The 12,993-nt window shown below is 34.6% G+C and overlaps 3 protein-coding genes across 3 annotated transcripts; 2 read left to right on the top strand and 1 right to left on the bottom strand.

The window, feature by feature from the left end:
• Positions 1 to 1,632: 1,632 nt before the first annotated feature.
• On the top strand, positions 1,633 to 2,112 carry LOC130621246 (notch-regulated ankyrin repeat-containing protein B-like). Its single transcript, XM_057436555.1, has one exon. It carries the CDS (start codon positions 1,633 to 1,635, stop codon positions 2,110 to 2,112), a length of 480 nt encoding a protein of 159 aa, XP_057292538.1.
• A 601-nt stretch (positions 2,113 to 2,713) lies between these two features.
• LOC130622030 (F-box/LRR-repeat protein 2-like) lies at positions 2,714 to 5,141 on the top strand. The gene has a single exon (XM_057437424.1). The coding sequence runs from the start codon at positions 3,132 to 3,134 to the stop codon at positions 4,743 to 4,745; it is 1,614 nt and encodes a 537-aa protein (XP_057293407.1). The 5' UTR covers positions 2,714 to 3,131; the 3' UTR covers positions 4,746 to 5,141.
• Positions 5,142 to 6,704: 1,563 nt separating this feature from the next.
• On the bottom strand, positions 6,705 to 11,820 carry LOC130622031 (protein CLP1 homolog). Its single transcript, XM_057437425.1, has 14 exons — positions 11,665 to 11,820; positions 10,732 to 10,815; positions 10,190 to 10,303; positions 9,643 to 9,774; positions 9,447 to 9,560; positions 9,104 to 9,131; positions 8,962 to 9,000; positions 8,695 to 8,826; positions 8,418 to 8,507; positions 8,033 to 8,133; positions 7,790 to 7,928; positions 7,513 to 7,593; positions 7,229 to 7,322; positions 6,705 to 7,127 (listed from the first exon to the last, which is right to left on the bottom strand). The coding sequence occupies exons 1-14, from the start codon at positions 11,689 to 11,691 to the stop codon at positions 7,016 to 7,018; spliced, it is 1,287 nt and encodes a 428-aa protein (XP_057293408.1). The 5' UTR covers positions 11,692 to 11,820; the 3' UTR covers positions 6,705 to 7,015.
• Positions 11,821 to 12,993: the final 1,173 nt, after the last annotated feature.

Raw genomic sequence — 12,993 nt, 5'->3', positions numbered from 1 at the left:
TTCAATATTTTGTACAAAAACGTCTCTTTGTTTAGCCTGCAATAGGGCCGTTAATATGTCTTTTTGCAAAGGGCTATTTGAGCGAAATATCGTTTCTGTTTGTGTATGGATGTGTATCCAACCTCAAACTTTGTCTACTTTATAAAAAGAGTTTTCCGTAGATGGCAGTTATGCGAAATACTGTGGCATATTACGTTGGTTATGGCCATCGACAGAGAAAATATGTACTTATTTTTTTAAAATGCGCTATTATGTTGGTTATGGCCATTGGCAGAGAAAATATGTATTTGTTATGGAACGATAGAGAGTATTATAAAGGTGTTATGCAGTATTATGCGCTATTAAGTTGGTTATGGCCTATCGACAGAAAAAATATGTATTTGTTATGTAGCGATAGAAAGGATGTCGGATAATGAGGGTTCATCTGTCGGGTCTATGTGGTTGGAGTACCCTCAATGAACGTCTGTCCGACTTTTTATGTCGATAAAGTATGAAGGGGTGCTAATTATGTTTTACGTCCTGTGTCGGGACCACGTAGCCCGGTACTAAACGAACTCATTGCCTAGACCCTGCTGTGGCCTTTGCTTTTTGAATTCGGCCACCACGAGCAGGGGTGTGTTTCATTATTTATTCAAGTCAACAGCAGTCATATTATGCATGATCAACTCTATGGTCATTAATAGGAATTCTTTACTTTTAGTTTCACACTCAAATAAACGCCTATTCTTCTTTGCTTTGATAAAAAAGATCAGTTTATTTATGTGAATCATGTTTTACGTTTTCACACCTCTAGATTTCTTTCGTGTTATAATTTGACTACTTCCAACGTTAGTCAATGTTTTATTTTATTTTTTCTAATGTTTCCTGTTTTGTCCTGATTGATAGCATTTTACGTTTGTACATATTATTTACGTATTTAGTATTAAGAACCATTGTAAATTTATGGATTCCTTGAAATACATGTCGATTAAAAAAAAAACTTTTATTTTTGTATCGAATCTCAGATTTATGATTAAAATTTTTGTCTGCTAGAGTAAGGATGTGACCAAAACATTTTCCTACTGCGCTGAGTGGAATACTCAGTTTGTATAGTGTTATTCTGCATATCATACTCCTTTCACCACGACCGTTTTGTTTCTAGAGGTAGAAAGTGCTGTAGACATACGATGTGCCATATTAAAAATACACATCGCTAACATGCTCCCAATTAAACTAAACTCTGTAGGATTGTATTTAGGGATCAGTAGCTCAGAGCGCTTTGCTCATGAGATTTCTGTAGCTCAAATGGAAGCTTTAAACACTCTAAATCCGTTTTTGTGAACCCAGCGTATATCACTAAAATTAGTGAAGCAACCAAGTAAAATATAAATCGCACAGATAGTTATGACCGCAAAGGCCCAAAGGTTACATTTTAACTGAATCAGATTTGTCAAAACAAATTAATTTTTGCATGTTTGATAGCGGGTCGTGACGTAAGCTATCTAATTAACTTCAAAATAATTTTAACAAAATTTGTTGACATTAACAGCACATAGTCAACATAAGATGGTTTAATGAAACATAAACACAGTATGAACGTTTGACTAAAAATATTTACTAGTCATGTAGACTGCAAAGACATTTACATTTAAAATGGCGAAAGCTATACTAAATGGTCTGTTTGATGCTATTAAAAAGGGCGATGTACCAGTTTTTAAAATGTGTGTGCAACGAATCGGTCACCGATTGGATTACCTTAACGCAAGGAATTCTGAAGGCTACACAGCCTTGCATTTAAGCTGTTTAAACTCTCACATTGGCTTTGTAAGGTGGTTGGTAGACCTAGGTGTTGATACAGAAATCAAGTCAAAGGAGGAGTGCTGGACAGCTCTCCATTGCGCTTGCATTACCTCCAGTAAACAAATTGTCATATTTCTTCTTAATTCTTTTGCGAATCCATTTGTTTCGGACGAACAAGGTTATAAACCGATTGATGTAGCAATTAAAAGTGAAATTAAAGACATCCTGAGAAAACATATGGAAATTGATAGCAGAAAAGAATCAATTGTTGAAAACAAATATTGCGACGAGAATTGCAGACACGAGGAGTACTGCCAAGTGACAAGACTTTAAAGTATCGTTTTGTGAAACAATATTTGAAAATGGTGGACAGTTGTGTCGTAACTTAAGAGCTGGTAAAGAAACTTTGAATTTTTTTCACAAAAACGAAAGACAAAGTTGATATTACATATCTATATTATTGTAAACAAAAAGTAAGTATTGCTCTTCGAGACGTGCAGTCTGAAGTAACTGGATTGAGACAGGGCGGTTTTAATCTCGTAGACACTAAAACTTGCACCTTGCTACGGGCCTGTAACGCATATAATAATTCCTTACAATGAAAAAAATGGTTAAAATTTTGTAAAGTATAAGTTTTTTTTAGTGTAAATAAATGGACCTAAAAGTTTATTGCAAAGTATGATTCTTTTTGTCTCTGCTTCTCCCAGATATAATAAAGTAGTAAAATCTTTAAATAAATGCATCGCTCCTCTATCACTTGCTTTACACGCATCCTCATTGTGACAATATCTTCTGTACAAACACAAATTACTACTCTGTTTAAGGTTACCAAAAAATACGCTCGCTTTGTTTAGAAAAGCATCAATGCTCAATTTTTCAGTTGGAGAGGCGAGATTATAAATTTGAGAACTTTTTTGTGATTAAGTAACTAAGGACTGTCGAGAAATTTATTTTTACATTGGCTAAAATGCACTTCAAATTTCAGGACTGCAGTATGAAATTGCATTAAGAGCAATCATGTTTAGTCTAAATTGGACTTTTTCGTGTTAATAGATTTTTCAGGGGAAAGGGATTGGGAAGTGGTCCGACCGACAAGTTGGAGTATCGCTCCTACTGAAACAATGGATTTTCTGTACCTATATGCCCCGAATCAATAGATAGTGGAAAGCGCTTTTAAATAACGGTACTTGTCGGTAATTTCACCCTACATTTTAGGGAGAGAGGAATAATTGGCAAGTATCTGAATGTCTTCTAACCCCATCTATTAGAAACAATCCAGTTTTCTCAAAGTCTTAAAATCGAAAAAAAAAGACGAATTTTCGTGGTCTTTAAATAGTTAATGCATTGCAAGGATGTCACTGTCTCGATTTTGCACTGACGTTTTTATTAACGGTAACATTAGAAGACATTGTAGTGTTAACGCAACGCATGAGAGCAGGAATTTAACTGAATCAAAATTCAAAATTTTTTTCAAAGTAGATACCATGACCGAAGAATTACTGACACAAGTCATTCGAGATATACATATGGAATCATCACCGGAACCAGATGCATGGGATCCACCTGATAAAATGAAAAGTCTGACAGATGAATGCTTGCTGCGCATTTTTTCATGCTTAGATTTTAAAGCAATATGCCGATCGTCCTGTGTCTGCAAACGATGGTACGTAATAGGGAAAGATCGGAGTTTGTGGAGAACGGTTAACTTATCGCCCATGAAACAAGAATTTAACGAGGGTGATGTCATTAAATTAGTTAAAGCGAGGCTTCACTTTACCCGCAAACTCAACATCGGTAATTTGAAAGTTAATCATCGGTTTCTACGTTTCTTAGAAAAACAATGTCCACATTTGCGTATCCTTATCTTTGGCCCAGACAGTTCTGTCCAAATGCCTTCGCGTCGTCTAACGGTATTTGATTTTCCCAAACGTATTGAGACGTTGGATCTTCGACATGTGGCAGGTGATTTTGATTTTTTAATTCGCAGTAACCGTACGTATTATAATATACACAACATTGGTATCGGAAGGTTTTTATTCACGCAGACCGATTTAACGTTATTGTTTGCAAAACTTCCGAATCTTGCTATCGTAGATCTAACAAACTGCGTAGAATTTGACGACAACGGATTAAAAGTACTAGCTACAAGTTGTCCAAATATGGAGTCGTTGTGTTTAATTGGCTGCCGTGGAATTCAAGGGAAAACATTTCATACATTGTTGAAGTATTGCTGGAATTTAAAGACATTACTATTGCGATATCTGAAATTCCAAGATCATGTATTGACGCAAAACATCTGGAGGGAAAGTGTCATCGAAGAACTAGACATATCAGCTTGCCCAAAAATCACCTGGCAAGGACTGTTTTCATTTTTGACACAACTTAAGCATGTAAAGTATTTAAACATGTCGTACTGTGGAGAAGGTCATGCTGTCAACGATGCTGTACTGTGGGAGTTGGGAAATAAAGGTGTGGCTGAACGACTTGTTATGTTAGACTTAAGATGGAGTTTCCACTTGACACCCAATGCTTTGTTCAATTTTGTAAAACGTTGCAAAAAGATTGAATACTTGGGACTTTACCAGTCAGTTCAAGTTGGAGCGGATAACATCGCCGCGTTAGTAGGAAACTTGCCAAAGATAAAAGTGTTGGAATATGGTGGCTCGTTGCCCCAGTTCCTGAGTGATAGTAAGATTATACCGAAGTTGATGACTTTCTCAAAAAAAATTGAAGTATTGTCACTGATTAACTTCACAACACAATCAAAAAAGGATGATTACAAATTCTTAAAAGCTTTCATGAGAAAATCAAAACATTTAAGGCGAATAAACTTTTGTGATTGTTCGCCTGATCTAGTTAAAGTTGGAAGCGAGGCTGCGAAAAAAATTCACCGCGTGAAAGTGACTATGAAATGGGAGTGCGCGCTGCCGCCACCGAACTTAACTTTAGATTCTATAGTATTGTAGTTTTTATATCACCAGGGATTCTGTTTTGTCCGAGGAGGGGGTTTTAAATTTTTTATTTCTTAAAACATTATTTGTGGATTAAACTGCTTGCGTTTTTTGCAACAAATCCTTTTATCCGAGCAAGGTTCAAAAATTCAGTTGCGATTTCCATCAAACATTGCGACATTCGTATTTATAGTAAAATTTGTCTGTATCTTTTGTATATTTGTATGTTTTATATAGAACATGATATTTTCATTTGCCAGTGTTTTATTTTGCTATCATAGTTTCGCTGGATTCAGGAAGACGCAGGGGGGGGGGGCATAAGGTTGCGCTTTTTTGCAATTTACACTTTGACTAAGAAAGAAAATACAAGAATTTTGATGAAGAAAACACTATCAAACTTTCATTTCCACGCCTCGTCATATACAATCACATGCGTGAGTTTAAGTTTACCGATTTGCTTTACTAAATATTTTTCAACGTGTCAGTATGTCAAATTGAATGCGATATGTTTATGCGCGATATGTGTATGCGCGATATGTTTATGCGTGATATGTGTATGCGTGATATGTGTATCCGTGATATGTGTATGCGCGATATGTGTATGCGTGATATGTGCATGCGTGATATGTGTATTTATATGTGTATGCGCGATATGTGTATGCGTGATATGTGCATGCGTGATATGTGTATGCGTGATATAGTGTGTGCGATGCAACTGGAGGACTGCAAAAAAATTTTACGTATTGGACTAGTATTGAGATGTTTCGTTTTCATAAAGAACCAGATGTGGGATGGTAGAAATGTCCTCCCCTACCTACGAAAACCTGGAGACGAGCTACTTTTTCGACCACTTGAATATCTTAAGCATACTCTGAAATTCGATTCATTTTTGTCTTCTTGATGTTACGAAATCCAGGGCCGTAGAACTGGTTTTCAAAAGGGCGGACCAAAATAGCGCCTGAGAAGGCCTAACCATGGTTAGGGCAACCTTAAAAAATATTTGAAATTTAAGACCTTCAGATGATCAAAAACACAACAGTAAACTCAAATGTTTTGAAGTTCTGAAACTTTTTAAAATCGGTAGTACACATCATACAAACGTACATAATAGCAACCAAAAGGAAGCACACTGAAATTTCTTTGAAAGTAAAGTACAATGCTTTACTAAAGGAGATAGAAAAGGGGAACCAAATAAAATTGTGGCAAGTCAATTCGAAATTCCAGTTGGTACCCTTGCTACTTGGGAGAAAAAAGATAAGAGAGTTAGAGAAGAAAAATTGCCAAAAACATCAGTCGATAGAAGCTATGATGATGCTCAAAACAGTTTGGTGAGACGACCAGTAAATCAATTGTTAACTATTTTTGAAGTCAGGAATCTCAGAGGAAAGGTGCTATAGATAATCGCGATGACCCCTTTAAAGATATGGTTAATAATACCGTGGGCGATAGTGGGTAGAAAAACGATGCTGTAAAAGAGCTGGAGTTCGATCTGGATCAACTTTGCAAAGTCGGGCCAGACATGGCCCATGAATCCATTAAAATTGAGGTAGTGACCTACGAATCCCGGTCATTGTCTGTTGTGGAAGTAGTGAGTATCACCGGTTGAAACTGTTGATCTCGATAATATGAGCAGCGATGAGGATGATTTTCCTGACGATGATTCTGATTACCACCATCACTCAATGTTAAAACTTTCTATTAACTAAATTAAGAAATAGGCTTCTGGTCGCCCACTCATAGCGATTTGTAACACAAATTTCTCTTTCAAAATAGAACTCCCTTTTAAACACAGTATAAAAAAAACTTCAAGTGTCCTCAATGTTTACCATCTTAATGTGAAAAAAAAACACTTGCTGTGGACCGAGTCAACATTTTCATGATTATAAAGTACACTTAACCACAAACGACTCCTGACCACAAGCACACTATTAATTCAGAGAAAAAAGTGAAAAACACAGATAAAACAAAATCGCGAAAAAGAGTGTAATAACGTTTTAACTCTTAGGAGACTATACAGATAAAAAAACAGGACGGCTCTTTAAAAATATCTTTTTTTTTCAATCGTGCATAATGTCTGTTTCGAAATATAACTTCTGTCATACATCTTAATCACGTTGCATATTCTTCTAACAAGCGAACATGCTGATACAGCGTTTTTGTTTTTTTGTTTCATTCGTTTTTGACGCATAAACTCTTTGGACAAAAACTCTTCAAACCGTAATGATTTTTTTTGCTCTCGATCAACCAGGTTACTTCATTTATTTGAAGCTCGATTACTCAAACCGCTACTTTAAATCCATGAATTTAATGTCACTCACTATTAAATATTCTTTCGGCAGAGGTCTGGGTGCTGGCGATAAAACTGTGAACATCTTTGACTCAATGTCTACATTTGTACTATAAAAATGATCAGGACATTTTTTTGGCCTCTACATAGCGAAAATAACAATCGAAAAAAAAACAATAATAGATATATGGCTACAAAACAGCAAACTTACATTACAATGAATCCAACAACATTGGATTTCGTTAAATCGTCTTCCGGCGATTCGGCAGCACTGACAGCACACAATGAATGAAGTAGAGCAACACCTAGATTAAGAATAATGTTATTTTAAACTATAATTTTGCAGCAATGAGAGGAAATAAGAAGGATACGGTTCGTATTTTCATACGTTTTAAAAACACAAATAAAGAAAACAAACAAAAAAGTTTGGGATAAAGATCTCCCCCAACTTTCTGGGAAGGCACTAAATATTGCGCATGTCAAAGAAGATCGTACTTGGTGCTACAGGAACAGCTTTCATACTACTGTCTTCAGGTTCCATACCGAGTGGTAAACAGGAGTCGGGAACTTCGGGAGCTGTACAAAAATGAAAAGTATTATCAAACCTTTTATCAACACAACCTGCTAAGTTTATCTTCCGTTGTATAAAACAACAGATGAATACTGCCTTGTTAAATCCTTAATTTGTTATGATTCAAAAAATTTTTGGTTTTTAATTGTATCATTTTGCTGTTGTGTACTGTATACAAGAAAAAAGATTTATGTTCTTAACCTCCAATTTTAAACAGTTTCACTTCATCGAATTTTACGTCGAAAACATGAGGATACAACGGTGTTCGGCCACCGTAAAAATATTCTCGAATTTTCTCATCACGTGCGTTTCTTCTCTGCTCTTGACTTCTTTCAAAGACCTACAACATACATGCAAATATATATCGAAGGTGCAATCTAAGAAATGACCTTGCTGGAAGAGGGCCACGGTCCTCAATATTTGGTTTTAATTATTAGTTCTCACCCCACCAGATTTAGGCAAATGTACGCATTGAACCAAATCACCAAGATTTGTTTTGAAATCGTTGTAAACACGTTCATGATCTAACACCAAGATCACATCAACTAAAAAAATAATCGAGATAAACTGATAAGACTGGATGAGTTTTACATTAATAAATTTTTTACAATTAACGAATTTTTTTGCTTCAAAGAAAGAAAAGTTTCTTGGGGAGTAAAATTGGTCTTTAAACGCCTCGAATGCACTACACTAAAACGAATCTATATTTTTTGTGAAAGTAAAATTATTGCAAGCCGAAGAAAATATTTTCTAAGCCTAAATTTTGCTTGACTGCTATTTTAAGTTACAGCCAGTGAATGGCCCAAATGGACACTAAATTTTAACATACCTTTAAAAACTTGTACAATATTCATGAGAATCTTGAATCCACCCCCTGTCACCCAACCACAGGTGTTAATGATGCAACCACTAACGCCAGCTAAAATAAACAAAAAACATATAACAAACAAAAGTTATCATTTGTTTGAATGCTATGAACAAGTGGTAAACAATACAATATTGTTTTGTTGCATTTATCGTTTGGTTTGTTTAAAATTTTTGAACTATAATTCACGGGGTTTTTCTGACATTTTTAATTATGAACTGAATCTTGAAGCAGATCTTACCTTTTTCGTTATGCTCGAAATGTTTGAAAACAACATCTGCTAACTGTGTGGCTAGAACATTGTACAGTTTCATGTTATCGGCTGGACTTGCATTTCCAAAATTATAAACCAAAGGAGTCTGTAAAGAAAACCCTGAAATACAAAAATCAGTTTCTACACAAAATAATGAGCATCCTGTCGCTACTATAAAAAATGTATGAGTTGATCCGGAAGACAAAACTGAGCATATAAGCATATATATGTATTATAATTTTTGAGATTTATTACCTTCCTCTGCATCAGCTGGCCTTTCAACAAGAAGAGCACCTAAATACAAGATATACAAGAAAAAGCAGGTATTTAATTTCAATGATAATGATGCTGAAAAGGTATACATTAATTTGAAGATTTCTTAGAAAACACAACATACCCATTGTTCCAGGAACAGATATAGATCCCTGTTAAACAAAACATTGTTTTAAGTTAAAAAGCAACTAAGTCTTACGAAATAATATATCAAGACCAAATCCAAATTCTGGAGTACATCACATTATCACTATGCCTTTCATAATTATGGATTGTCAAAGTTGGTAAAAACGTCAATTTTTTTTAAAAGCATTACATCACACCGTTAGTCATTTTGCAATCGAAAAAAAAAGCATGAATTATAACATATCTGTTCGCTATCAGATTGTAAACCAAAAAAAATTTATCATGTGCAGTGAAAATTATTCTTAATTTAGTTTCCAAGTTAACGCCAACTTATGCATTACCTGCCCCACATCGAGGTCAACAAATATTGGTCTTCTTCCCATTCGAACACTGTAATTTAAAAGAATACGACTGAGAGTTGATTTTCCAACATTGACAGGTCCACATATCATCACCTTGCAATGAAAATAGGAAGTAACGCTTTTATTGGTATATTGTTAATACATAATTCAATGTGTAATAAAATTTGTATCATACCTTTGGACCAATGGAACTGTCATTTTGCTTTTCAACTTTTTGTCTCATTTGCTCAATTGCCATATGTACGTTTAAATATATAACCATCGGTGTTTCACCAGAAATATAACTTACTTCTAATTCACCTGTTACCTGAAAAATAAAAACAATAAAACCGGTGACAACATAATGCATAAAATACCTAATTTTTGTGTTAACTAATTTGCGTGAAGTGATCAAGACCAATATTTTCCCAAAATTATATTTTATAAATTTCACAAAAAAAGAATTTTTAAGGGCTATGTATTCTGTAGTATACGATACTACAAAAACTCTTGAATAGTAAATTGTAAGGAAAGAATTAATGAAAACTTGATTTTCAAAAAAGAAAATAAAATCCAAATTTTGTAAGTTTCCCGAAAATTTTCACAAAATGAAAAATAGTTAAGTAGGCTTAGAACATGATTTAATTGTATATATCTCGTAGGAAGAATTTTTTTTGAACAAACTTAACCTACTGTTAGCTGTTGATATTTCTAATAAAATTGAAAATATTTTCTGCAATTACCTCCACAACACATCCATGCCATGTAAAAACAGCAACTTTTGCACCACTACCAAATAAATAGCGCCTATTTCGGACCAACTCTGTACCAAATATTTCAGCTTGGCCATCAACTATCTATAACAAAGTCATGAAACTTTAAACATTTGTATATATTTATTTATATATTTAATAATATAAATTGAAGTTAAAAGAAAATTGCATGCTGATAATAAATTTTATATATACAGAGACCTGGGATAATTGCATAAGATGAATCTTGTCCACATCAATGACAAAAGAATTTCTGAGAATTCAGACAAATTCAGCATTTCAAGCTTATAAGAAATTCATCAGCAGATACCAGAGCTAGTATTGAGCAATGCATAACTCTGGGGCAGATCAAGCTATATTTATTCCAATGTGGAGAGTAAGATGAGTGCATAATTTACGAACAGGATACTTTAACAAAGTTGTGGGATTTTCAAGACACCTTGTGCCTTGAAGTTCAAGAGCTAGAAGTATATATACATTTTATTTTTGTTTTTACAGTGAAACATACATACCATAACTTCTACTTCATTGTCCTTAGCTACTTCAAGTCGTAATTCGTGGTCTACTTCTAAAGTCCACTCCTTTTTAGGTGGTGCCTAAAAATACATATCAGGGTTCTGTACTTAGTCCTTTTTTATTTGTTTTAATCTTAGAAGCACTGTTGATGGAATTCAGAAAGAGTGTCCACAGGGGTTATCGTATGTAGATGATTTGGTTCAGTGGTGTTGATGGAAAAATTAGTTGGAGAAGTTGTAAAGACTAGAAGAGAAAAGATTTAAAGTGAATACGGCAAGTCATGATTAGTAGCATTGACGCCAAGTGTGACTTTGTAGTTAGAAAGTAACTTTGTGGAGTTTTCAGAAAAAGGGTTGGTAGTAAATCAATTTTTTTCAGCCTTTTAAGCATTGGAGAAGTGCAGCAGGTTATTAAAAAGGTTAAGAGCTGTCATTGAGTGCAGCAGGTTATTAAAAAGGTTATTAAGAGCTGTCATTGAGTTTGTACAAAGATAAGGTTATAGACAACAAAGCTTAAATTATGTATAAAATGGCTTGTTAGAGTTAGTTAAGAACTTCTGTTATTGACGTAATATGTTGGATAGTAGAATTGTTATGTTGTAATGTAGCAAAACATGGGCATTGGAACAGGAGGATTTTGACCATTTAGAAAGGAATATAAGAATGGTTAGGTGAACGTGCAACACCAGTTTGAGAGACAGAAAGAGTTCAAATGAGCTAAGCCAGCTAAGTATTGGTAACATTAAAAATGTTATTCGTGTAAGAAGACAGAGTAAACTAAGAAAGATTTTGTAGAAAGTAATAAGGGTAGACTTGATGCACAGAGAAATTTGGGTTTAGAACTAACACAGTCTAGATCAGATTGAAAGTAGGTCATTGATATACCGTCTAATCCATGCTAGAATTAAGCTGAGAGAAAAAAATACTTACTTGAGCAGAAGGAGTGTCAGTATCCATGCTCTGTCAAACATAAGCCACCTCAGAGTGCAGTTAATTAAATCAAGAACAAATACTTTATGTAAAACCTAAATACATGACTTTGTTTTCAGAAATTTTTAACACAACATTAAAATATATATAAAATATATATATATACTAGTCGATAAAGTCCATGGAAAATCCACTCAGGCAGGAAAACAATGGAGAAAAAAAAACGACATTAAATTTGATGACGTCAGCAAAGTCCGTCCATACAAGAAAAAAATTTCTTTAGGAATTTGTATACCCATTGTCTTTATCGTATATAGGTCTTGAAACGTTGATCAAGAGAATGTATAGGATCATGTACTTTTCACAAACACTTACAAAAATAATGTGGTTTCATGACGTCATAAACCTGTTCGTTCCGAAACAGATTCAGGTACCCAGGTTTGGGAAACTTACCTAATTTGGTCCTTAGGTGGTCCCTAGTTACCATATATATATTCTAGCAGTATATGCATTCCAGCGAGGAAGTTTCCACATAAAAAACATGTGTTCTCTTTATCAATTTTTTTATTGGTTTAAAATGTATAATTGAATGTGGTCACGTTTACTTCTCAGCACTAAAAATTTTTTGAAAATATAAGAATTTTGGAATATATACTTTGTTTTTTAAAATTTAAATAAGCAAATTGCTACTAAGTAGGATGTAACTGATGCCTGATGACACAGGTCACAGGTCAAAATATATTTACCATATATTTTTAGCTTGCTTTCGATATTTTTCAATACTCAACATTTTGGTAGTCCTTTTTGGTGATGCTGCACCATAAACACATAAATTTGATCTGAGCTTACGTTAGAGTAAAAAGACCCTAGGACGAGGGTGGTATTTCAACCGAAATTATCCACATGGTATGAGAGAATAAATTAAAAACAATTGCCAGTTTATCAGATACTTTTCACACCTATGTGGTACTTGCAAAACCATTGTTTGAAGGTGTTTTATAATATATATATGTCCACATGCAACAATGGCTGTTAATCCAGTGTGGTTGAAGAAAGAGAGAGAGAGATGTGCATATTTTACATGGCTAGCAACAAATATCAAGGGATATACCCTGTGTATTATTTCCAGGAGGGGCCATGGCTTAATGCTCTCTTTTAGCTACCCAAACTTAATTAGGGTCAGCGCTCTGGCAGACAACTCCCTGCAACATCCAACAACCCACACAGTGCGCCATCTCCCCAATTTTCCTCACATGGCTTGGGCTAACCTGGACTATGGTAATATTCAATTGCCCACATTGAATCGCCGCCAAAGGGAATTGAACCCCA

The sequence above is a fragment of the Hydractinia symbiolongicarpus genome, chromosome 12, assembly GCF_029227915.1.
Source record: "Hydractinia symbiolongicarpus strain clone_291-10 chromosome 12, HSymV2.1, whole genome shotgun sequence".
Taxonomy (NCBI): domain Eukaryota; kingdom Metazoa; phylum Cnidaria; class Hydrozoa; order Anthoathecata; family Hydractiniidae; genus Hydractinia; species Hydractinia symbiolongicarpus.
This window is presented reverse-complemented; position numbering and strand designations above follow the sequence as displayed.